At 36.1% G+C, this 26,612-nt stretch overlaps 1 protein-coding gene and 1 long non-coding RNA gene across 4 annotated transcripts in view; one reads left to right on the forward strand and one right to left on the reverse strand.

The window, feature by feature from the left end:
* SH3D19 (SH3 domain containing 19) overlaps positions 1 to 26,612 on the forward strand; it is a 205,138-nt gene that overhangs the window by 145,074 nt on the left and 33,452 nt on the right. For 2 of the 3 annotated variants that reach the window (XM_074229141.1, XM_074229143.1), the window contains 4 exons: positions 11,724 to 11,831; positions 18,118 to 18,230; positions 22,235 to 22,293; positions 24,026 to 24,290. In XM_074229141.1, coding sequence (XP_074085242.1) covers positions 11,724 to 11,831; positions 18,118 to 18,230; positions 22,235 to 22,293; positions 24,026 to 24,290 — 545 coding nt within the window. The remainder of the gene's footprint in view (positions 1 to 11,723; positions 11,832 to 18,117; positions 18,231 to 22,234; positions 22,294 to 24,025; positions 24,291 to 26,612) is intronic. The other variant, XM_074229142.1, reaches the window with a different exon arrangement.
* LOC141517793 (uncharacterized) lies at positions 7,263 to 18,755 on the reverse strand. Its single transcript, XR_012476983.1, has 3 exons — positions 18,607 to 18,755; positions 12,024 to 12,083; positions 7,263 to 7,603 (listed from the first exon to the last, which is right to left on the reverse strand). It is a non-coding gene; the product is annotated as an uncharacterized LOC141517793 (long non-coding RNA).

The raw sequence follows: 26,612 nt of genomic DNA on the forward strand, positions 1-26,612 counted from the left end.
AAAAATGAAGTAATCTTCCCCCAGGAAAACAGAAAACTAAATATTGAGCTTTGGTAAGGGTAAAGGGTTGAGAGGCTCATTCTTGTCTTTAGAACCTCCCATCCTAGTTTCTTCCATTCCTGTGGATATCCTGACTCCATACTTACTGCTCCAAGAAGTCCCAATCCACTTTTCATCTAGATATTATATAATATTTAATCAAGGAATGTTTAGCTGTTCCAATCTAACCATAATATATTTTAGCCTTCTCATTCTTTAACTTAGAACTTTGTGTATATGAAAGGAATCTGTGCCTGATATAATTCTATAAATTGAATTACTTAGAATAGAGAAGAAAATGTGCCTGCATTTCTGTCAGTTCTTGAAATTATGGATCAATGTGGTAAGTATTGTATGGCTTGAAATCTAGCTTTGGTAAAGTAGAGAGTGCTAAACTTGAGACTAGAGGATCTGAGTTTGAATGTGGGCACTGCTACTTTTCCACTATGTGATAACTTCTCTAGTCCTCAGTTTAAAATAGAAGGGTCAAACTTGATAACCCTAAAGAACCTGTCTAGTTCCAGATAGATGATCCTATGATTAATTTTTACAACTTTGTAGCCAAATGACCTAGGAAGAAAAAAAAGATTTCCAAGAAATATAAAAGAGATTTGGAGATTACATTGTTTTTCATTGAAATTTCTTGCTGAAGAAAAAAAAGTTGGTGATGGATTTTCCTTTGAAATTGACCAAATTTAATCCAAAAGATAATTGGAGATAAATTTCCTTGAAAAAATATATTTCATCAAATCTGTCCTTGTCATTACACATTGAAAGAGCTTTTAAAAGACAATATAAAATCTAATATATATATTGAATTCTTTAATTATGGTTTTTTAAATGACTTTTCTCTTTTCCCCATTCATTCACTCCCTGTAAGTAGGAATAGTATACACTATACCAGTCTGAATTTTATTTACTGTCTGAGTCAAGGGCCTTTAGGACTGCCTCCATTTCATGTCTCTCCTAATGGTCATATATCTGTTTACCTAATAGGGATTATTATCTGCCTGTATTCATAGAATATGCTTAGCTCTTCTCATTATTGTTGTTGTTCAGTTGTTTCAGTTGCATCCAACTCTTCATGACCCCATTTGGAGTTTTTCTTGGCAAGGACACTGGAATGGTTTGCCATGTCCAATACTAACTCCTTCATACAGATAAGGAAACTGAGAGAAACAGGATTAAGGGACTTGCTCAGGGTCATTCAGCTAAGAAGTGTCTGAAGCCAAATTTGAAGATGAATCTTCCTGCTTCTAAGCCCAGTGCTCTATCTAATGTGCCTACTTAAAAATAGATATCCACAATAGTCTAAAGATGACATGATGGAATTGTGATGGAAGAGCTGTGCCTCAAATAAGAGATTTGAATCTTCCCATTCATTTTCTTGAATTTAAGCACTTGGACTACAAGATTGGGGAGGATGTTCATGGAATTAATAATTTTAGTGACTACTCTAGAAAGAGATGCAGAATTAGAGAACACATCATCTTCGTGGAGATTATTAGTTAGTAAGAAACAAAGTCAGATAACTATAGTAGATTAATGACAGGTTAATTATCAAGTTATGGTGGATAGAAGACAAAGCACAGAATCACAAAACCTGGATTCAAGAATCTGCCACTAGATGTGTGACCTTGGACAAGTGACCCCTTCCGTGCTTTCAAGTTACTCCTTAATACTGTCAACTGCAATACAGATGCTAATATACACTGAGAGAGAGAAATAACTCACTAAGAGCTCCTTACACCAATGAAATAACTGTTTGATCCCTGTAAAGTATTATATAAGTGTGAATAAATCACTGCGTGAGGTTGAAAAGAAGAAAATCATTACCAATAGCTGAGATCTGGGAAAGTAATGACATTTAATGTGACTTTTAAAATTCTGGGCTTTAGGAGCAGCCATACCAAAAACATGGAGCTAAGAGAACTCCGGCGTGTTCAAAAGTCAGAGAATAGAATAGTCCTGGCTAGAGAAGGTATATAGATGACCATAGGCAAGTGGTGTAATGGTCAAATAGAATGACAAACTGACATATAGGGTCAGTCTATTGAAATAAAGGGCTAAGTAGGCTAGTTCATTCACCAATCTACTCGACTGGGTCAGCAGAATGGATTGGAAGAAGAAAAAGTAAAGGTAGGAATATTTGTCAGGTAGCTATCTTTAATAGTAAACTTTAACAATCAAAGTGATAGCAGTGAGAATAGAGAGAACAGGATAAATATGGTAAATGTTACAGAATTAGAATCAAGAGGACCTGATAGTTGTTTGAGGTAAGAGGTGAAGGAGTGGGGAGGGTCTAAGTTTTGTTGTTTTGGTTGGGTTTTTTTTTAGGATTTTGCAAGGCAATTGGGGTTAAGTGGCTTGCCCAAGGCCACACAGCTAGGTAATTATTAAGTGTCTGAGACCGGATTTGAACCCAGGTACTCCTGACTCCAGGGCCGGTGCTTTATCTGCTGCGCCACCTAGCCGCTCCTGAGGGTCAAGATTTCAAACCTAGAAGAGTGAGTGAATGTTTCCCCTGACAAAAACAGAGAAACAGAAAGAGGAGCCAGGTTTAAAGGAAAGATAATCAGCTCTGTTTGAGACATATTGTTTAAGTAGCTAGTGGCACATCCAGAGAGAAATATCCAGCGGACAGTTAGGTAGATGGGGTTGGAGCCCAAAGAGAAGCTAATCTGCAGATATAATTTTGGAAGTTGTTTGGTTAGATGTATTCATTGAAGTCAGAGGAGAGAATGAGGGATGCCATTTTGGAGAGTTATTTAAGAACCAGGGAAATACCTTAGCTTCATAGAATTAGAGATTTAGAGCTAAAAGAGATTTTGGAGTTTATCTAGTGAAGTCTGAAAGCATTGATGAGGCACTATTATGTGCCTGTCGCACTCCCTCCTTTTACAGATGAGGACTAGAAAGGTTTAGGAACTTGATGGGGTATGACACAAGTAGAAGACAGCAAAGCTAGACTCTGAACCCAAGTCCTCTTATTCTCAATATAGCCCCCTTCACATTCCTTCACTTCACATACTGCTTCACATTCTTCTTTTACTTGCATTACATTTTTATGTCTGAGCTGCTAAGTGGGAATTTTATTGTATCATTAGACCCTGAATAAGTACCTAATTAGGAGGATGAGTGAAAATGCGATGAGCTCTCAAAGCAATGAGCTCAATGTTTCTGTATCCATATGCTACTTAGAGAATGTGTCCCTTTCCTTTATAGTCACAGCCACATGAGACAAGATGACAAGATTCAGGCAAGTCAAAGAATTTGTGACTTGGTCACCTTGGAGAATATTTGCTATAAAATCCTCTATTCAGTTTCCACAAAGAAAACCTAGACTGCCCCAACAACCCTAGTGGGCTGTGTAGCTATGGATGCCTCTAGTCCCAAGGGATAGTAGCATTTTAGATCTCAAGCTGAAAGGGACTTGAAAGATCAAGGGCATCAATTGAGAATATAGATTAATCAGGACACATTTATCATCAATAAAAGAAAAAGGTTAATGCCTATGATTTTTTTTAATTGATCAGTAGTACTTTGTACATTTTTTTTTATATTTGGAATGAATTGTTAAAACTTTACTAGTCACCCATGCATTCAACAAGCCCCTGGTGTGTGTGTGTGTGTGTGTGTGTGATATTTGCTTGGTGCTGAACATATACAGACAAAACAAAAAATGTGTTTTGTCTTTAAGGAGCTTACAATGTGCTAGATGCTGGAAATGTCAAGGGAGAATATGAATTAAGAAGTATCTTTCCTTCCTTTCTTTCTTTATCCTAAATAAAGAGTTAATGATTTTCTCCTAAAGTGATGTGACCTTATTATTCTCAGAAAAAGAGACATCAGGAAAAATTAAAGCTATGAAAACATAGCCAAGAGTAGAATATTATTTAAAAAAAACCCATAAAACAGACAATTTAATATTGGATTCATTTTTTGTCTGTGAAATGCCTTCCAGGTTAATGTAAGGAAGTTGAAAAATATTAGCAGTTCCCCTTCACACCTTTACCAGTCATACAAAGTTGTCAAAACATAAACATGCATCTTCTGTCATCCACAATATACAAACCCATGTAATAGGTTAGCAGCCAACTTCTGCCATAAAATAGATGAGGTGACTCAAACAAAATTGGGGAGGGTGGGACTAATTATGAGATGACAAGAATATCATTCTAGACAAATGAGTGGAAAGCAAGCTTTATCAACATTTTCTTTCCTCTATAATGAGAATCAGTTTTGACCTAGGAAAGAAAAGAAACTTGAGTTCAAGTTGTAGCTGATGCTTTGGTGTGGAACAAGAGGAAGAGACAATCAGATAAGTCAATAAGCATTTATTAGTGACATTAGTAAGCATTTACTAGATATTTATTTCTAAGTGATAAGGCTATAAAGAAAAGAAAAACACAATCAAAGTTTTCATAGGGCACATTCTAATGGCAGAAAAAAATATCTGAAAAACTATGTACATAAAAGATAGATACAAAGTAGATGAAATGTGATCTCAGAGAGAAGGCACAAAGAGAATAAACATCAATAGATGTGGTAAGAATGACCTGGGGCTCTCTCAGGCTCGATTCTGAGACCTTTATGAATTTTTTTTCTGGAAGGATCAGATAATCTGTGTTTAAAAAAAATAACAACTGTAGGGGAGCTCTATGCATGAATACTAATAGCATGTTAGTAGATTTTGTTCCTTATACATTTTATTTTTTAAAATATGTTGTATTGATCACAGTTTTTCTGGATATACTCCTTCCAATTAATGACCCTTCCCTTGTAGAATGAAAAAATAATCAAAACTAACTAACAATGTCCAGATCTAACAACATAAACAACTTTCTGTGCCCTTAAACCTTCACCTTTCTGTGAAAGGTTGGAAGTGTACTTCATATTCTATTCTCTGGGGGTTAGTTTGATACTACAATTACTCAGTTATCCTTTTGTGTTCAGTTTTCTTTTTGCTTAAATTATTGTAGTCATTGTTGGTTCTGTATATTTCACTGTGTATCAGTTTGTACAAGTCTTCTCGTTTCTTTAAATGTCTCATTTATTTCTTCTAGACCAACAATATTCCAGTTTGTTCCCACATTTTCCAAGTGATGAACCCTCATTTTGTTTCCCATTTTTTTCCTGCCACGAAAAATGCTGCTAAGCCGTGGGAAACAATTTGGCAATATGAAGTTATTCTTTTGGTTTGGGCCTCCTTAGATTATATACCTCGTAGGGATATTTCTAGATCAAAGGTAATGAATATTTTACTGGTTTCTCAAATAATTCCAAATTGTTTCCCACAGCTCCTCTAACAGTGTGTTTTAGTGGGTCTGTCTTCCCACATAACCTCCAACATTTATAATTTCTGCCTTTTTTTCATCTTTACTTATTGATAGGTTTGTTAGCTGAACCTCAGAGGTATTTAAATTTGCATTTCTCTTATTAGTGATTTGGAACAATCTTTCATATGGTTATTGATAGTATGTAGCATATATATTTATAAAATCAACTATTTAAATTCTCTTAAGTGTTGATAGGACATTTACCATAAAACTTTCCATAAAATAAACTACAATCTTTGTAATTAAGATAATTTTTTTTTGGAATATGACACCTAAGGGATCTTAAAATTCTAAAGCAGCTAGGTGGCACAGTGCTTATAGTCAGGAAGACCTGACTTCAGATCTTGTCTTGGACATTTGTTAGCTGTATAACCATAAGCAAGTTATTTAATTGCTCTCTGCCTCAGTTTCCACATCTGTATAATGGGTATATTAATAGCACTTGCCTCCTGGTGATGTTGTAGAGATCAAACAAGATAACATATGCAAAGTGCTTTTGAAAAATCTTAAAATGCTTTAATATAAATGTAACTTACATTATTATTATTATTATTATTATTATTATTATTATTATTAACTATAATTATCCATTTCAGATGATCTCCAAGATGCCTTTCATAAGATTATGGGTATTGAGCTGAAAAGAATTCTTGAGAGTCATCTATTTCAACCCCATAATTTTACAGGCAAGGAAACTGAGGTGGATAGAGGAAATGAATTGGTGTGGTCATACAGGTAGTAATTAGCAGAGTTGAGGCTCACACCCAGTCATTCTTTTCCAGTGTACTAAACCAGTTTTCCTCTCTTGAAACTGAAGGGATGGCATGTATCAAGGCTAAACATGTTTTTGTAAAGATGAATTTTTTTTTAAAAGAATATTTTTCTTTTTTAGGTTTTTGCAAGGCAAACGGGGTTAAGTGGCTTGCCCAAGGCCACACAGCTAGGTAATTATTAAGTGTCTGAGACTGGATTTGAACCCAGGTACTCCTGACTCCAGGACTGGTGCTTTATCCACTATGCCACCTAGCTGCCCCTTTTAAAAGAATATTAATTAGAAAGACTGAGATGGAGTCTTGCTGGCAAAGCATCCTTCCCCTTGATAACTGAGCCTAAGCACATCACAAAGCTTTCCCTCTCTTTTTGCTGACCTTACTCTGTCTGCTCTCACCCCTCCAGAGCCTTGTATAAATTCATCCTTAGACTGGGAAGTGTGATCCTTCCAAAGCCTGAAACACCTACAATCAAGGTGGATCCATTACTTCCCAAGCCAGCCCATTCCACTTTGAGGTAGCTCAATAATTAGTAAATTTTTCCTTACATTAGTCTGTCTCTCTGTAGTTTCCATCCATTGTTCCTAGTCTCTTCTAAGGGGGTCAAGCTGTACTAAAGTCTAATGCCTTTTCCACATGCCAACCTTTCAAATTAAGATAGTTCTCTTGTCCTGTCCCCACCTTTCAACTCGATTTTCTCTTTTTTAGGCTAAAATCCATCCTAATGGAGGAGAAAAATATCCAAATAACTAGATATATACAGAGTAGATGAAAAGTGATCTCAGCAAGAAAGCATAAGGAGAATAAACATTTTCAACAAATGTGAAAAGAAATTCCACTCAGTTTAATTCAATAAGTATTCAGTAGACAGACTATGCTGTGTATGGAAAATAAAAAAAAATATTTTAAGTTTCCTTCCCTCAAGGAACTTACTTGGGGGTAAGGAGAACAATGTTTATAGATAAATAAATGCTTTGTATATTCAAAGTAATCCCAAAGATGAGGAGAATGCTACCACTTGGAGGGATCAAAAAAGTTTCCTATAGAACAACAGCAGAGTGTAAGGAGTAGGAATTCCAAGAGGCAGAACAGGGCTGTGGAATATTAAGTCTCCAGACACCTTGCCTGCTTATTTATCAGTTCTTATATGAAAAAAACTCCAGTCTCATGAAAAGAGGTTGAGATGAACTTTATACAGAGCAATCTGAACAGGATCTGTGTATAAGCATCATGAAAAATACAATAGCCCTCCCTATCAAATGAGTATTATTTTCTTCTCCCAGTAATTCTGAGTTTCTGGCCTTGATTGCAGGCTGAGGGGTACCACGCAGACAGGGAAACAGATGTAGCAATCACTTTGCTCAGTGAGCACAGCTGGGGTAGATAATTAAACAGGTCTTCTCCTGCCAGGAGGCCCACAGTGGCGCAACACTGAGATTCATTCGCCTGGTTGGACTTAGATGAGAAATTCATATTAAACGTGCTCATTCCAAAAAGATAGGTTGCATAATAACTGTGCATGGCCACAGTGCAAATTATTGGAGACCAGCTTAGGGCTTACATGGTAATAAGGTAGGTAACTAAAAACTAACGTGTTTTTAGTTATAAAATGAAGATACTTCTGCCACTAGACTATACAGTTAGAGCCTTCCAATTTGGGAAAAACAGTTGTAAAGCCTGCTTCTTCACATAATTGCTGAAAGTTGAACCAGCCTTACCCATACAGAATTAAAATCACACTTAATGTGTACGTGTATGGATACCCGCTTAACAATCCCCATTTTCAAATCATAGTGGCCTAAATTCCCCTATTACTCCTTTGGGTAAAACCTTTGCTTTAATGGCATTGAGGGCAACTGTTAAAATGCAAATACTTTGCCAAAGGCAGAGTACATGGAGCCATTATCAGTCTTAACATCTTAGCTTGAATTAATTGCTCCATTCCCAGGTGAGAACATGGCTCTGAAGGAGTGATATGAAGGATAGGTGGTAAGACTTGAGAAAGATATTGAAAATTGGGACTGCCTAACCTAGTAGCATTCTGTACCAGAGACTTTTAGGCAGCATGACTTGAGGTAAAAATGGGAAGGTAAACAGTTTCAAAAGAGGGGCAGTCAAAGAGAACTGAAAACAAATTGCATTTGTCTTATAGTATTATAAAAGACATATTCTGCTAAGGAGGAAAGATACTTGTCTTCTCTGAAGAAGAAAGTAATAATAATAATTTATATAGTGCCTAATATACACCCAAGTCTATACTTAACACTCAACAAATATCTATTTTGATTCTCTTGACACAGAGGTTAAGTGACTTCCTCAGGGTCACACTTGAACTCAGGTCTTCCTAACTCCAGGTCTAATGGTCTGTACACTATGGTATCATCTAGCTATCCCAATACACCTATCTGTATTTAGGAAGGGACCAAGTTGTCAGTTTAGTTCTTCCTGAACCCATTTTGGGGTTTTCTTGGCAAAGATGCTGAACATTATTAGCAAATGGGAAGAACCACTCAGAATGAATATGAAGTGACCTCTGACTTTATTTAAATCTAATAAACAAAAAAGTAAGTATTAATAGATTAGGTAGGATTTGAACCTTCAGAAGTAAGATGGTAGAAACAATAAACCACATTTTTATTGGATTTTAAGGTTTACTTTCCTCCCTATATGGTACATGCTTCTAGTATTATGACTGTGTGATGCAACTTGTAATTGTTTTAAAAAAAAATCATCATGGGCAGCTAGGTGACACAGTGGATAGAGCACCGGCCTTGGAGTCAGGAGTACCTGGGTTCAAATCCAACCTCAGACACTTAATAATTACCTAGCCGTGTGGACTTGGGCAAGCCACTTAACCCCATTGCCTTGAAAAATATTTTAAAAAAATCATTTGTCACTGTATCCCATCATTTTTCAACTTTTCATTGCTAGTGGTAAGTCATAGGTACCATTACATTATATTATTGTGAGTCTTCTTTCAAAGTCATGGTATTAGATTCCTTTATCTTATTTGGGATATATCTGACCCTTCTGCAAGTGGCCAGGTTTCCATATCTGGAACCTAATATAGTCTTTATCTGTAAAATGAGATTAGGGTAGATGATCTTTTAAACCTCTTCTGGCTCTTAGACTTTGTAATTGTAGTGTTCTAAATACTATAACAGACTATTACTATGGGCCTATGCCTTGTTTCTCATGCTTAAATCATGATCCAGCCTGGAAGTTGGCTATAAAGTCAGTAGGGGTAGGGAACATAAATCATATTATATGATTTTCCAGTTTAGGGTCAAAAAACTGCAGGGGATACAATTGTGATAAAGTTGACTCTTATTTCTCTAAGGATTGCTGAGCATCCCATATCTCCCACCCTGGGCATCCCCTCTAACACTAATACAAATAAATTGTATTTTTTTAAAGCACAGGTGATTCACAATTAAATATTTGTGGTTATGTTAAAGTTGTGGGTAACTTAGAGGAACTTCTAAGAAAGTCAGACTGAGATTGTGTGGCCCAAGGGATTCTGAATAATTTTGAGCAGTATTGGAGTTGGTGAAAGCTTGTGGTAAAGAGTTGACATATTTGTTAGTGACAAGTCACTTCAGATGCCATTGGAGAGTCCTCCTACCCCTCCATGGCACTTCCTAATTTCACCTCTCTAAAGACTCAGCTTAAGGTGTTTATTAAATGGAAACTCATAAAAACCATCAAGTCTTGTCCAAACAAAAAAAAATTATTGCATTTTATTTTGGTGTTTGTCTTTGTTTTTAGTGGCATCAAAGCAGTATCTCACCTTGCCATCTAAAAAGGCAAAGAATTACAGTGCATATTCACTTTTGTTTATTGTACATGTCCTCTATGAGATTAAATAATAATAGTTCCCTGACCCTTTTATGAGTTGGTATTCTTGCTTTGGAACTGGGTTCCAAAGCTGGATTGAGGGATCTTATACCTGAACTATTGTGAAACTCCCCTTATTGATGTCCCCGCTTCAAGAATCTCTCTTCACTGTTCATCAAAACACATTCTAAAGTGATACTCCAAAAAAGCACTCTTCAAAAAAGTTCCCCTGAATCCTTGTTGCAGAAGCCTCTGTTTGGCATTGAAAACCTATCAAGTCTGTCTTCAATCTAGCTTTTGAGACTTTTTCTTTAACCTATTTTTCTCATTCATGTAGTCTACATTGCAACCACACTGGTTTCCTGTCCTCCATATGGGACATTTCATCTCCTCCTTTGCACAAACCATATCCAATGAATGTCCTCCCTTCCTTTTCTTCAGGACATAGCTCAAGTGCAACCTCCTTCCTACATTAGAACTTTCCTAATTCCCTCCCCAAGCTCCCTATACCTCCCCCAAATTACTTTGTTTTTTTTCCTTTGAATAAAAGGGATGTCCCAGAGTCTTAGTGCTTTAGCCCATTTGCCTGACATATGGTCAGCATTTAATAAGCATTTATTGATTGATTAATCCCAGAGTATAATCTTGATCCTGTTTTCCCTCATCATCAACATCATCATCATTAGCAAAGTTAGATTGGTTCTAATACTGGACTCCACTTAATGTCTCTGAGCCTTGGTTTCCTTATCTATAAAATTGATGGTGGATTTTTAAATAAACTTCAGGGTTACTTCCTAGCTCTACTATTCCATGGTACTTAAACATTCACTAAAGATATGTCACCAGACTTGTTATGTGACTCAATGCTGGAAGAGCTCTCAAAGACCATGTTTTGTCTCTCTCATTTTACAGATAAGGAAATCCAGAGAGGTGCCCAAGGTGATACAGGTTCTTCATAGTCCACCTGGAATTCAACCTCAGATCCCCTGACTCTAAATTCATTATTCTTCCCACCTTCCCTACAACCCTACCTTCCCTTCCCTTCTCATCTCCTTTTGATTAACATCTATTTACATTTATTTTTTTAAACATCCAGGGACCTGATTTGTACTTTCTCAAATTGTTTTCTATTTTGCAGTCAGTTCTTAAGACTCTCCCTAAGATCGCCTTAACTAAAATAAAACTTTAATAATTAATAAATCATTTGAGTTAGAAGTAGTAGACCAGAATGAAAGAGGAGAATGAGTGAGGAGGGGGATGCTGAGGAGTTATTTCACCTGCCAAGCATGACTATTTTCTTATACTGTAAAATCTGCATTCTCTTTAACTAAGAATCACTAAGATTCTAGAAATTCCTAAACCTTGTTATTGAGTGAGAGTATCTGCTTGGAGTACAGAGTGATGTTTTTTGAGTCATTTACCACTGAGTTCCAGAGGAGCACTTACTAATTGACTGAATGGCCCTGGAAGGCATCTGGTACTCGATTCAAGCTCCCACAATCCTGGATCTTTCCTCTCATCAGGCAAAAAAAAAATGTATGAATTATTTACAGTGCACTGAGTTATTTCCTTTCATGAGCTCCAACTTTGTTTTTTTGTCCATGCAAACTGTGATTCTATTTATCCATGAATAGCTTCCCCTAGGGCATAAAAAATATAACTCTTTAATTATGAATGAGATTTTTGTTTGAGGCCTGTGTTAACTAAAACATGCAAAATAAATTGTGTTTTTCATTAGATCCCTTTCAGCTCCCCACAAAAGCCGAACCACCAAAGGAACGAGTTGTCCAACCAGCGCCCACACGAAAGCCCACTGTGATCCGGATCCCAGCCAAACCAGGGAAATGTAAGCTGTCTGCTAACTTCTTTTACTTTGCTCCTCTTCCCTTCTTCTGAGGGGAATTTGCTGCCAGAAGCCAGTTTGTCACAGGATACATACCTGCCACCCATTTTACCAGCAATCAAAAGATAAAATAATTCTTCTTTTTTCCTTTTTTTTTTTTAAAGGAGATAACTATTGAAATGAAAGTATTCTTACCTTAGGTAGGGGTTGGGTTAGATTATTTCTGAGAGGCTACAGTGATCTCGGTTTCTTCAGCTGTAAAACGATGGAGCTGGATTAGTTGACTAAGAATTCTTCTACCTCTGATTCCTATGATATTCCTATGAGACCCCTTCCAAAGCTATTATTTTTTAATAACTTTTTTTCCTCTTCAAAAAGTTGTTATAAGGGGTGGCTAGGTGGCACCGTGGATAGAGCACCAGCCCTGGAGTCAGAAGTGCCTGAGTTCAAATTCAGCCTCAGACACTTAATAATTACCTAGCTGTGTGGCCTTGGGCAAGCCACTTAACCCCATTGCCTTGCAGTAAAAAAAGAACTAAAAAAAAAATCAGAACTCAACCAAGACTTGGGTGATTAAAGTCATTACCCCCAAGACTTTCATTAGAATGAGTCCACATTTCCTTTATTCTCTCAATGATTATAAGCCAATCAGAGTTGTTTGCCACTCTCAGGAATACCCATGCCAAGGGCATGAAAGGATTAAGTAGCATACATGAAAGGTCTTTAGCATTTCAGACTGTCACTGACCTCTTTTATTAATAAAATGGTCAGTTACCCAAGGGGAAAAAATCAGAACTGTGAGTTTATCAGTAGGGAGCTCCTTATATGAAAATTACTTCCTTTGGATAGGCACCTTGACTGCAATTTATGACCCAGAGAGGCTTAAGTCATATGCCCAAGGTCACACAACCCATATCTGAGGCAGGACTCGAATCTAGGTCATTCTGACTCCAAAGCCAGCCTTCTCACCACTCTTCTGCCTGCCTCAGTTTGCAACATCAATCCAGTGAACTAAAAAATATTTCAATTTTAAAAGTCCACAACTCTAACTTCATTTTTCTTGTCTTCTGACCATTTTTTTCCTTGATAAATCTAACCTATACTGAACATTCGGATAAGAGAGAACAGCTATGAAAAGAAAATAATGTTGTTGTTTTCTGGTGTGTAAGGTAAAGATCTCAGTAAAAGAGAGAAGTACTGAAGTTAATGAATGAAAAAAAAAAATAAGCTACCAGAAGGAACAGAATAAAGAACTTTAAAGTATATTCATATAAAAGCCTGCATTTTAATAGAGCTTTGTAGTTCTTTCCTTTCCTTGATTTTTTTATCCTAACTAATAAATCTCCTAGGAGCTCTAATAAATTTTAATAACAGTGAGAGAGGTTTTGACACATTTCCCCCATCTTAATCAAACAACATACATGATTAGGTTCTTTAAATATGTAAACAATTATATCTCCATCCTGTTATCCCTTTATCAGATGTGAATTTCTCTTTAAATGGGTCCAACAAGAAACAGCTGATTGTTTTCAAAATAGGGAAAGAAGGGGTGGCTAGGTGGCACAGTGGATGAAGCACTGTTCCCTGGAGTCAGGAGGACTTGAGTTCAAATTTGGCCTCAGACACTTAATAATTACCTGTGTGGCCTTGGGCAAGCCACTTAACCCACTGTTTTGCAAAAACCTAAAAAAAAATTAGGGAAAGAAAGTTAAGCAATTGTTCGGTTAAGTGACTTATATTATTCAATTGTGTTTCAGTCATGTCTGACTTTTTATGACCCTATTTGAGGCAAAGGTTCTGGAGGGATTTGCCATTTCCTTCTCCTGCTTATTTTACAGATGAGGAAATGAGGCAGACTGGGTTAAGTAACTTGCTTAGGGTCACACAAGTTACAGTTGTCTGAGGAAAGATTTGAATTCATAAAGATGAGTTTTCCTGATTCCAAGCCCAGTGGAAAGACTGCTGAACCTAGAATGTTACTCCCATGGTAGGATAATAAAATTTGTATATCTTAAAATTTGTATATCTTAGGGATCTACCTTAGATATTCTTGAAACAGTGATGACCCCAACCCATCTCCATCATCTCCAGCCTCTACTTAAAGCAGAAACACCTCCACCTCTTCTCTGGGATCTAACTGGAGGTCAATCTGTGTCTGTCATCCACTCTTTGTGTCTCTGATCCCTCTCTACCTTTTTAAACCCTCCTAAATTTCCTATCGCTTCCTTAGAGTTTTGGCTTACTTAATATCCTCATGACTAGAATGTCTCCTTGTCCCCAGAGTTATAGTTGGTAAGGCTTTCTTCTGAATCTCCCAAATCTCCCCTTTAATATAGTTGTTTTGATTTCTCAAGAAAAGCACTATTCAAAGTGAAGGTATGGGTTCTAGTCTATTGATGCTTTGCTATTAGAGGGTGAGAAAATAGAAGTGGAAGATTTAGGGAATGAACCAGAGAAAATGTCTGGGGAACCAAATATTTGAGAACTCTCTTGTTATGTCTGAAGCTCTTAATTACATCCTGAGATGGCATAGTAGAAGAAATACAACTTCATCATAGAAAGTTCTCATCATCCTAATCTTACACATACCAATGGGCTACCCTCTCCCCTCCAGTCATTGGGAAAATACCAAGATTAGCCATAACTCATAAAACACCCAGGGAGAGAATGCACATAACTTTCCTGGTCACATTTCCAAGGGTGTTTTACAAGAAGCCACACACAGAGAAACACTATGCCACAGCAGAATCCCAGGGCTTCCCAGCAACTTAACCATGCCCTTCCCCAAAAATCACAATAAGAAAAAGCTCTCATGACCACATGTTCTCTGTAATGAAGATTAGAATAGAACAGAACCCAAACAACTTCCAACTCCCACCCACCCTATCCCCAACCCAGTTGTCAGACTGTTATTTCTAGTCTTAAAAACAACTCATCCCTGGAGATTTACTAGATTCTGACTCACTCTTCACAAGCAACTTAAACTATCATGAGACTCCACTGTGGCAGCCATCTGTTGATAACAGCAGTGGGCCGAATTTTTCCAGTTCTTTAGATCTCCTACTTCATGCCTTCCTGTTATATCTATAGAGAGCACAGAACAATCTTGGTACTCTCCTTTGTGGTCATGCTGAACCAGCTCTTTGTTCCTCTGTTAAAACTACTGCCTCTGGTCTTGGTGCTAATATTCATATGTGGGACACTGATAATGCCATTTATATTTCTTAGTTATAAAGAATTTGGGATTTTGCTTGTTTTTAAACTGATACTAATGTGCTAGATAGTTGCAGACAAAATATGATTTAGTTGACAGTATATGATATAAACCTCATAGGTGGGACTCTACAACAATGGGGAGGTGCAAGATGGGCATGAATAGACTGCATCTCACTGTCAGACAAGAATTGGGCAAAAAAACTCACAAAGGATGTTGCAGCAGCAGAAGAGGTGGACTAGTCTTGTAACAGTAATGAGCACTAATGGATGGAGAGTGATATATTGCCATTAGTGCAATGACAAAAGATCTGGAGGAAGCCTCTTACTTAGCATGTTAGAAAAGCCCCTAGGGAAGATAGCCCCTAGAATTAGATAGGATGGGTTACAACTATCTACTTCCTTGAATCCTGCAAAATGGTAGGAAGCCCCCTAAATCATTTCAAAGAATGTTTTGAGGACAAACTTATGATGATAATAATAATAATAATAATAACAACAACAATCATCATCATCATCATCATCAAGAACAATGACAGAAAGCATCAGTACTCCTGGTCCTGTACCCTTAATCTTCTCAAGGAATGTTCTGAGGAAGGACAGATAATAATAATAATAATAACAAAAAAGAGAAAGCACTCATGGCCAAGTAGACTCTGTAATGCAGATTAGACTAGAACAGAACCTAAACACCTTCCAACTCCAACCCTCCCCATCCCCCAGTCCAATTTTCAGACTGTTAGTTTTATAAACAACTCATCCCTCTCACTTCTTGATGTGATCAGTATAGAGTCCATCTTCTGGGGCCAGAGAAGAAGGAATAAAGTACTCAAGTGACACAGGTGGATAAAGTTTGGCAGGGTCAAAGAGAGAAAAGGGAAAGCGTTCCAATGTTTTCAGGCCAGACACAGACAGTTATCCAGAAGACAGAAACAAACCTTGCCAGCCAGCAAGCTATCACCTCTGACCTGAGTATTATTACTCTTTGGCTTTTTTACATCTCCTTGTAACAATTTTTGTTTAAAGAGTATGATACAGGAAAAAGAATGGTAGATTTGGAGTCCCAAGACCTGGTTCAAATCTCACCTAGGCAATACCTGGGTGACCTTGGACAAGTGAATTTGCTTTGCTACATTTCCTCATCTAATAAATAAGTTATTAGATTCAATAAGACTTCGACCTCTAAATCTGTCATCCTGCAGCACCAATGTGAAGAATGAGTTGGTTTTGGCATGAGGACAGCTGTAATGATAGCAAGTGGTCTTGCTGGTCTAGTATAACTGCTCTTGAACAGTGTTACTTTTCAACCTACAATGCCCCTGACTTTCTCTGAAGCATTTTCTTTATAGTCACTGACTTTGATATTATCTTCCTTTGGGAGAGAGGGAGGAGAAATGCTTTCCTGTCAATGGGTCAGATAGGAAGCATCAAGCAAATTATCCACCTATTTTAGATTTTCTTATTTCCTATAAAGTGGGAGCAAGTAATAATCTCTTAAAGTAAAGGGAAACTCTCTTTTCACACTCCTCTAATTCTTATCTGTTTCTTTCTATATTCTCCAGTGTATATTTTCTTCAGGGTATGGTGATGATACTAAGTTCTGGAATAGTCATGACAGTTGAGCATGAGCTCTGAAAAGTTCTATTAAGCTGTATGAACTTCCAATATGAACCTAGTGTTCCACTGTGTGGCTCATTCAAGGTTGACAGCAGCAATATATTTTAAAAATTATAGAATTATATCCTTAGAGCTACCTGATTCAACCCTGTAATTTTATATATGAGGAAACTGAGATCCAGGAACTTGCTTAAGGTTTGAATTCCAGTCCTTTGGTTCCAATTCCCAGCTTTTTCAACTATACTACATTCCACTGTATCTGCCAAGTTTTAAAGGGGTTTGCAATGTGCCTCATGAAGTTGGGTGTTGACATTACTATTTGTTTAGTGCAATGATGTGGATAATTAAGCCTGGAGGCTTAAAGGAATTGTTATACGAGAGAATAAATGTCCAACTTGGGGGAGGGTGTCAAATACATGTTCAATGTAGTGTTCTTGAATGCTAATTGTCATAGACAATATACTTTTTAAATTGAAATTATTATTTAATTTTTTCCAATCACATGCAAAGATAGTTTTTAACATTCATCCATTTGCAAGTTTATAAGTTCCACATTTTTCTACTAACCTCCCTTCCCTCCACCCTCCTCATTTTGACAAACAATTTGGTAAAAGTTGTATGTGTATAATCATCTTTAGCATAATTCCATATTATTCTTGTTGTGAAAGAGGAATTAGGATGGGGGGGGATATAATAGAAATTTCTAAAAAAGTGAACATGTTATCCTTTGCTTTGTATTGAAAATCCATGGATTGTTCTCTGGACTTGGATGACATTTTCTTTATCAGGTCTTCAGGATTGTCCTTGATCACTGAATGCTGAGAATAGCTGCATAGATCATAGTTGATCATCTCACAATATAGTTAATGTGTAGAGTGTTCTCTTGGTTCTACTCATTTCACTCAGCATCAACCCATTCTCCTCTAAAGTCCAGCTGCTCATGATTTCTTACAGAATTGATGGGCATCCCCTCAATTTCCAATTCTTTACCACTACAAAAAAAATGCTAGAAATATTTTTGAATACGTGAAACTTTTTCCTCTTTGGGATATAGACCTAGTAGTGGTAAACAATATGTTATTGATATTTTTTATGTTTAATTATCTTTGTACATGACCTTGTTACAAGCTAAGTTTCTTGAGAGGAAAGACTATTTAGTTTTTATCATTGCATCCTCAGGACCTAAGTTTAGTGTTTTATGTGCAGTGGGTATGCTTAAGATATAGATATAGATATGGATAGGTATAGATATAGATATGGATATAAAGATAGATAAGAAACAAAGAATTATTTGAATTTAACATGCTTTCCCTCCTACCTGTCCTAGCCTAGACTTTGTGTATCTTCTTAGGCTAGCCATTTCCCCAGGCAAAAGTCTTGCAATAATATTCACAGCCTTACTGAATCTCACAAAGACCTAGTATCATTTTGAAGAAATAAAATATTGATGTTTTTCCAGTGTTGCAAGATGACCCACAGACCCCACCACCTCTACCTGCTGAGAAGCCTATTGGGAACACTTCTGGCACAACCTCTGGAAAACTCAGTAATGTTGAAAGAACTAGATGCTTAGTAAGTAATCTTTGTGGTTATCTTACTATGAATCTGAAGTATGGCATAATTCTGAATACTTAGTTTACTTACACCTTGATTATTTTAGCACTAGCACAAATAGCACTGTGCTCAGGATATCAGAAGGATGAGGTATTTGAAGGATATAATAAAAGTCAAATCCTATTATAGTAAATAAAATGAAAATTTCCTATTTTTATTGATGTCTTTTGTTTGTTTACATAGTGTTGTTTGTTTCCCATAGCATCCTTCTCCCATTTGTCTTCTAGGGATCCATTCTATAAAGTCTCATTTTTAAGGAAAATAATAAAAAGAAATAAACAAAACTGATTAATATATCAAAAACGTCCAAAAATATATGCAGTATATCTCATACCTGTGACCCTTCTACCTCCACAAAGTAGTAGAGATGAAAATGTCTTCTCATATATCTTCTCTGAGGCTATGCTTGTTCTATTTATTTTTCTTATTCAGAAAAAGAATAAGAACACTTTATTAAATTTAATATACAACATAAACAAAACAGGTATATAACAACAGAATTTGACTAGCTCATTGACATCCATTATGCCAAGGTTTGACCTGTACAGACTTAGTGAAGTTGATTTTTCAATACTCCTTTTGATACTCATGACAATCAAGAGGCTTTTGACATCTAAGTTTTTTAATACATTGACCTGAAATTTGGGAGAATGAATATGGTTCATGAAGTGATTTTCTTACCCAAATTTAAAAAACAAAGTTACTTATAGATATTATTATTATTATTATTATTATTATTATTATTATTATTATTATTAGTCCCCTATTATGGATAAAGGCACTGAGGCTGAGAGAAGTTAAATGATTTCCTTGTGGCCAGACCACTAGTAAATATCATAGGTGAGATTTAAATTAATCTTCCTGATTCTAAGATTAGTATTATTTCCCTTTTACTAGGCAGTTTACACAAAAATTGGTCCAAACCTACCCTCTGTGGTGGTTACAGATTCATTGCATTGATCGTAACTAACTTGAATTGAGAAGAAGCTGTTTTGGAATTGTACGGAGAGCCCACACCTCAGGTTTTAGAAAAGCAGCAAAAGCTTCCATATATTCCTGTTAGGTCATTGATATTCTTTGAGTGACCAGATTTTTAAATGAGATTTTCAAATCTCACAGCTGTATTTATCAGAAGGCAGAAATGGCCAGAAGAGTGTTCACAGGGCATGGATTATTTCTGGAACATCAAAGAGTTTATGAACTGCTGGTTTGCTTCACTACATTAACTGAGTCCATTAGTGAAGCCAAGTTTTAAGACAGGCTTAATTCACTTTTTAAAAGGGAAATTTTAAAAACTGAAACATACTTGCATGATTGAAACTAATGAAAATTTCCAATTTGACATTTAGAAGAAAAATGATAATATTCAATAGGAACTTCAAAACATAGAAGTAAATTTTGCTGTTTTTAAAGTTGATAAAAGAAAATAATCCAAAAGTTTGGTAACACAGGTTTCCGGACAGTATTTAAATACAGTGCATTCGAGCTTATAATGGGACCAGCTTTGTTTTTTCTTATGGTGACTTGGAGTTTATCTGTTTGAAGATGCAGTGGGTTGCTAAGTGTCCCTTTCGGTGATGATTGTCCTAAAAACCTGAACATAAAATGAGAAGTGAAATTAGATTCAGTACATCAGTAAAAAAGTAGAATGTGTCCTCAACTTTTCGTGGTTTTCAGGAGTTTCTCCATGTTCATATCCAAAGGAGGTAGTAACCCCTTTATTGGAGCTCCTCATATGCAGAGCTAAAACTTATCCAGATCCTCATTTTTTTCCTTCTTTAAGCCTACATTTCTAAGAAAGTCAATTCCAAGGAAGATAAACATAAAGAAAATCTATAAAGAGCTAGCTTTGAGAGTCTTACAAGAGTCCATTCAATAAAAGACTTATAAATATTTTCCATGTAATACAATTATGATAATGTATGCCTTCTATGATAATGTACACTGAAAGCCTGCGAACATAATATAGTATATATATATATATCCCTTGGACTAACAATCTCTGTTTCCTCTGGAGAAGCTTTCTTATTGGATTTGACTTTCACAGTTTCTTTCTACTAAGTTTGCTCAAAAACCATACCATGGCTGTCTTTTTTTTATTTTTTTTAATTATCTTCCACAGCTGTCTTTTGTCTTCCATACCAGCACATCCTTCTTTTTTGTTTAGAAAAATCTAGCCTTTTTTTCTTTATTCCTCCCCTCCTATTCCTTTCCTGTCAGCCTAGTCTTTGTTCATGACCAAGCAAACTTTTCTTTCATCCTTTTTGTCCCTTTAATTCTATTACCACTTAAGTACCATCTTTCATTTCTTCCCTTCTCCCTGGAATTGCTTTTAATCAGTCCACCTTCCCATGTTCTTCTTGCTTTTGGGCCCAAGAAGTCTACTTTGACACAACCTCTTAAGTTACCCAGTGAATGACACTAGGAGGTGGAGAGCCCTAATTAGAGGGAGCAGATGTCTGCCTCCCTGAAGCAAAACATACTGACAACCATCTTTCATGATCATTTGAACATCTTAAATGTTCAAACATGATCCATTAATATTTTTTATAGATCACCAGAGTTCATAACAATGCAGTCAGTTTTGTGGTCGAAAGATAGCATGGGAAAGATATCTTAGGGAACTTTCAATTTAGATTTTAAACATTTAGAGCTAGGGTGGAATTGAGGTATAAATCCTACTAAAGGTAGGTAATTAAGGTAAACTTGTACTAAAAATCAGAAATTATGCTAAGACTTGGAGATAAAAAGAAAAAATATAATACTCCCTGTAGAGATAGTGGATAAAGCATGGGCCCTAGAGTCAGGAGGACCTGTTCAAATCTGATCTCAGACACTTAATAATTACCTCACTGTGTGACCTTGGGCAAGTCACTTAACCCCACTACCTTGCCAAAAAAAAAAAGAAGAATTTAATGGAGGAAACAGACATGTCTATATGTAAATATAGATGGAATGTATGAAAAAATAATTCAAGGTAGTCTAAGAAGAAGAGTACTAGCAGCCAGGAAGATTAGGAAAGGTTTCAGTGATGGATTAGTGACATTTCCCAGTCTACCATTTCTTCTCTGGACATTTTCCTGCTGTACTACCATCTCTCTCTTTCCCTTCCATCCCCATCTTCTTTTCCCCAGAATTTCAAGCTCTTGCTTTGCTAACAGTAATCAAATCAATGCTATCATTCCTAGAACTCCATCAGGTGTGTTTTGACTTCCCAGACTAGAATACTCTTCTGGGGCCATCATTCTCCTATGTGTTTACCTAAGCTATTTGAGAGCAGAGACTATCTTGATTTTTGTACAACTAGGTCCCAATTAGTGTGAAAAATGAATCTCCTAAAGAAATCATATTATTTGAATTTGCACTGTGCATTTCCAGTGGTTTAGAACCATTTTAGAGGATTCATTATTTGAACTAGTTGGGAGTTTAGCTGTATTTTGTAACCTCATTGCTTAGCACACTGTCACATACTGTATGCTTTTTTATTTATTTAGATAGAAGATAGCACTTGAGCTGAGTTTAAGGGAAAACCAAAGGTTCCAAAAGGTAGAGGTGAGTAGGAAGAACATTTCTAGCTATGGAGTAGAGCCAGTGCAGTACAGATGATTTAAGTGGAAATGGATCAAGTGAGGAGTGATTTTAACTCTTCCTACATTGTTAAAGACTTTAAGGGGTAGCTAAGTGGTGCCGTGGATAGAGTATTGGCGCCCAAGTCAGGATGACCTGAATTCAAATTTGGCTTCAGACACTTAACAATACCTAGCTATGTGACCTTGAGCAAGTCACTTAACCCCATTGCCTTGCACCAAAAAAAAGACTTTAAAACCTCAGCTGTTGTTTACCTTTATTGATTCACTCTAAAGGTTTTGAGCAAAAATCATCCCTTTGTGGAAGTTGATATTCTAAATTAACACCCTAAAAGTGATAATGCATGCCTAAAATGTATTCTCCAATACTTGTAGGATTCTGAGCCTTCACTTCCAACAGGAAGTTCTTCTAAAGGACCTGTGCTGCCCCCAAGGTAAGTTTAGGAACCAAATGCTTATTTGCCTAAAGACTGCTTCTTTTTTAAAATAAAATTACTTTTTATTATGCACTTAATAATCATCAACAAAGTAGTTCACTATGCAAAGGAGAAGCAAAAAGATTGCATATGAAACCAGGAACTCTAGTCATATACATTTAGGTTTTTTTAAGTCTTTTAAATTGAGCTAGGTAGTAAAAAAAAAAGTCTCATTTCAGAATCTTTCTTAATATCTTTTTTGCTTTCTTCTATCTAATCTTATTAATTTTCTTTTTCCATCTCTATAACTACCCACTAACCTAAATCTCATCTCCCTGAATCAAGTTCTTTTTTCATAGCAAATAAACATAGTCAAGCAAAACCAATACATTGGTCGTGTCTAAAAACTTGTTTTACTATATACTTCTAGTTCACCACCTCGTTGCCAAGAGGCAGGGGAAGAAGCATGCTTCATCATCATTCTTCTAACATTAAGTTGATAAAAGTTCTTAAGTCTTTCACACTTGTTTTCCTTTTCATAATTGTGTTCATTGTGCCTATTTTTCTCCTGGTTCTGCTCACTTCTTGCTAAGTCAGCCCCTTCAACTGTTCCTGATTTTTCTATGAATCTTTCATATTCATTATTTCTTATAACAAAATTATTCCATATACCACAAAATTTGCTTAGCCATTTCTCAGTGGAGACTCATAGATGGATACCCACTTTATTTCCAGTTCTTTGCTACAACAAAAAGCATTGCTATCAGTATTTTTGCACATATGGGCCCTTTCACTCTCTCTTTGACCTCTTTAGGGTATGTGATTAGTAGCAGTAGCTGCATTAAAGGATGTAGTTTAGTAACTTTGGGAGTATGGTTCCAAATTACTTGCCAAAATGATTGGATCCTCAAAGGCTGATTCAGCTCAAAAGTTGATAAATGTCTCCTTTTCAATGAGTTTGGTCTGCAATCTTATTATAGAGTTATTTGGAAGCTCATTTCTTTCTACAATTTGAGAATTGAAATTTCTTCACTGAAATAAAGAACAAACTTGAGTTCTTTAAGTAGTTATAATGGCAGACCTTCTCACTGATCATCTTTCTAACAGTGTCTCAGGAGGGTTTAATGGAAGATAAGTCTATGAAAGACAATCGGTGGTTTCAAAACAATTTAAATAGTTAATTCCACAATAATAAAAAAAATAATTATGCAAGATCTCATTTCTATTAAAAGAGCAAAGGAAAAGCCTTTCATACTAATAGGATCATCCATGTTTGGTGTCTAGAACCATCTTGTTTTAAATTAATCTAAATTAGCAATTAAATGACAACTCATAATAAAAATACAGACACTTTGTCTAAACTCTCTAGCACATATGCCTTATATATTATTATAAATTTACCATCTTGGACTTTGGGAGAAATTGCTTAGTTTTCTGAAAAATCTCGGTGTGTTTAAGAGCAAATGAGGCCTTAGAGAGCTCATAAGAATAAATGCTAGTTTCTCTTGAACTAATGAATCTCTAGTGCCAGATAAGAGGAAACTGGAACGTCATGGCATTTCTCTAATACAGTAATGTTTAATGCTGCCTTTGTTTGCACAAAACTTGCACCCCTGGCACATTTCAGGGTGCTTCAAGTGCACTGGCTTTATAGATCTGTCTAGGGTTTCTGTGTCTGGCTTGTAAAAAAGATAATCAAAATTCTAATAGAGGACAAAAGCTTGGTCTTAATTTTGACATTGATATTCAGGCCCATAGATGGAAAAGTCATCCCAACTCGACCTCCTCCACCAAAGGGACCCCCTGCAAGGCCACCTCCACCCAAACTTTCTGGATCCAAGGCATCATCTCAGAAACAAGTTTTTTGTCGCTCTTCATCAGATGTGGAGCTCCAGAATAAACAAAGTGCCTTGACAATGGGACTCACAAGGGCCAAGAGTCAGATCTTACGGAAACAAGAACCAGTGTTGCCTCCTCGCCCCAAACCAGGCCATCCCCTTTACAAGAAATACATGGTAAGTTACTCTTATCTCTTACCTTAGATCAGAAATCACCTAGTTAAAGAGCTTTCTCAGAAACAAATCCAAGGTACAATATTTCATAGGAAAATAAGCAGAGCAATTACAGAATTGTTCTTGTGTCCCTTAGGTGAACTATGATATATTATTTAAATTGGGGTTTAATTCTTATTAGAAATTTAGAGGAGGAAAACTGAGGAGAGAGTGACCACAAACTGTCACTACTCATGAACAGACAGAAACAATGAGGATTCTGACCCAGTAGATCATGGAAGTAATCCTGCCTCCATCATGTATAACCTTGGGCAAGCCACATAAACTCTTTGTGTCTCAGTTTCATCATCTACAAAGTGAGAGGGTCAAACCATAAGATAGGAAGGAGCTAAAGTCCCTTCTGCCTCTAAAGCTAGGATCCATAGGAGTATAGGACTTTGGTTGACTGTTATTATCTGTGACCCTTAAGTAAATTCTGAGGTAAAGTTCATAATTACAGAAATTAAACTGACCTGGTTGAAAACATTTTCAAATGAGAATGATCTTGCTCTCTTTTTTTTCCCAAAAAAAATCTAACCTTAGTGTTCTGTTTAATTTTGTTTCCATCATTTAACACATTTTTAAATCTGACTTTTTTGTTAATAAATTTAAAACTTCGCCTCAGTTTCACTGTCAGTCAAGTACTTATTTCATTCCATAGATAAAATAATCCCTGGAGAAATGAAGAAAAGTTTCTTATATTCAGAAAGGGAAACAAAAATGAAAATAAATGAATAGACAAAAGTTACCAATCAATAATTAGTCTACTATTTATTAGCTTGAAATGATCCAGCTAAGTGTTGGGGGTCTGGGTACTAAGAATGAAACAATTTCTATTCACAAGAAACTTAGTTTCTAATGAGAATCAGAAAGTAAATATATAAATTTATAAAGCATAAATTAAAAAAGTGATTAAGTACAAATAAATTCAAAATAGTTAAATAAAAGATAGTTTGGTAGGAAGGGCACTAGCAGCTGGGGGGAGTCAGGAAAGGTGTAATACAGAAAAATGTGACTGATCCATGTTGGTCTTAAAGCTAAACAGAGGAGGTTCTCAGAGGGGAAGACACTGACAGCTGGGAAAACTGGAAAATGTCTTCTGCCATCAAGTGACATTTGAGCCAAGTCCTAAAGGTAGCCAGGAAAACTAAGAGAGGAAGATGAAAAAGGAAGGTATTCCAAGCATAGGTGATATTGAGTGCAAAGACACAGATATGTGAAATGGTATTTGTATGAGAAACAAATACAGTATCCCTTCCTCATCACAGGGATTAAGGGTACAGTGCTCCTGTGATCTAGTAAGTCCTTGTAAAATTGTATGTATGCTGATCTTTGCAATTTTTTTCTGCAAACTAACTTTTTACTTATTTTAACTTTAAAAAAGAAATTGTGTTTATTTATGGTATTAAAAGAAAGTATATTGATATTATACATTGCTATATATTTTATGCATTTCTGAGTTTCTAAACTTTTTCTGTGTTGTCTTTGAGTGTTGTACATGTCTTCCACAAAACTTCTAAAAAGTTCCCATTTAATTTCTTATACCAATTTGCAATATACTGAAACCACGATGGGGAAAGACACAATGTGGAAGGGATAACTGTAGTTCAGCCAAATGGGATCCTTACAGTGAGTAAAAGGGGAAGTCAGGGAAAGTCAAAGTAGCAGAAGATAGAAAAGGAAGGAATAAGTCAGATTATGGAGAGAATGCATTTATTTTTTGTTGTTGTTGTTGTTGTTTTGTTTGTTTTAGGTTTTTGCAAGGCAAATGGGGTTAAGTGGCTTGCCCAAGGCCACACAGCTAGGTAATTATTAAGTGTCTGAAGCTGGATTTGAACTCAGGTACTCCTGAATCCAGGGCCGGTGCTCTATCCACTGTGCCACCTAGCCACCCTGAGAATGCATTTGTTTTAACCCAGTAGTTCTTAAACTTTTTGGTCTCTGGACCTCTTTTACACAATTGAATATTACTGAAGAACCCAAAGAGCTTTTGTTTATGTGGATTGTAAGTAACTATTGCTATTGACCATATTACAAATTAAAACTGATACATTTTAATAGATTAATTCATTTTAATTTAACAGTAATAAACTTAACACTTTAATAATTTTATGAAAAATTACTTTATTTTTAAAAATATTTTAATGAGAAGAGGGACATTGTTTTACATGTTTTTGCAAACCTTTTTAATGTCTAACTAATAGAAGATAGCTGAACTCTCCTATCTGCTTCTGTATTCAATCTGTTGAATATGTGAAGTTTTTGGTTAACACCTATGAAGAAAAT

This window comes from Macrotis lagotis, chromosome 3 (assembly GCF_037893015.1).
Source record: "Macrotis lagotis isolate mMagLag1 chromosome 3, bilby.v1.9.chrom.fasta, whole genome shotgun sequence".
In the NCBI taxonomy this organism is placed as follows: Eukaryota; Metazoa; Chordata; class Mammalia; order Peramelemorphia; family Peramelidae; genus Macrotis; species Macrotis lagotis.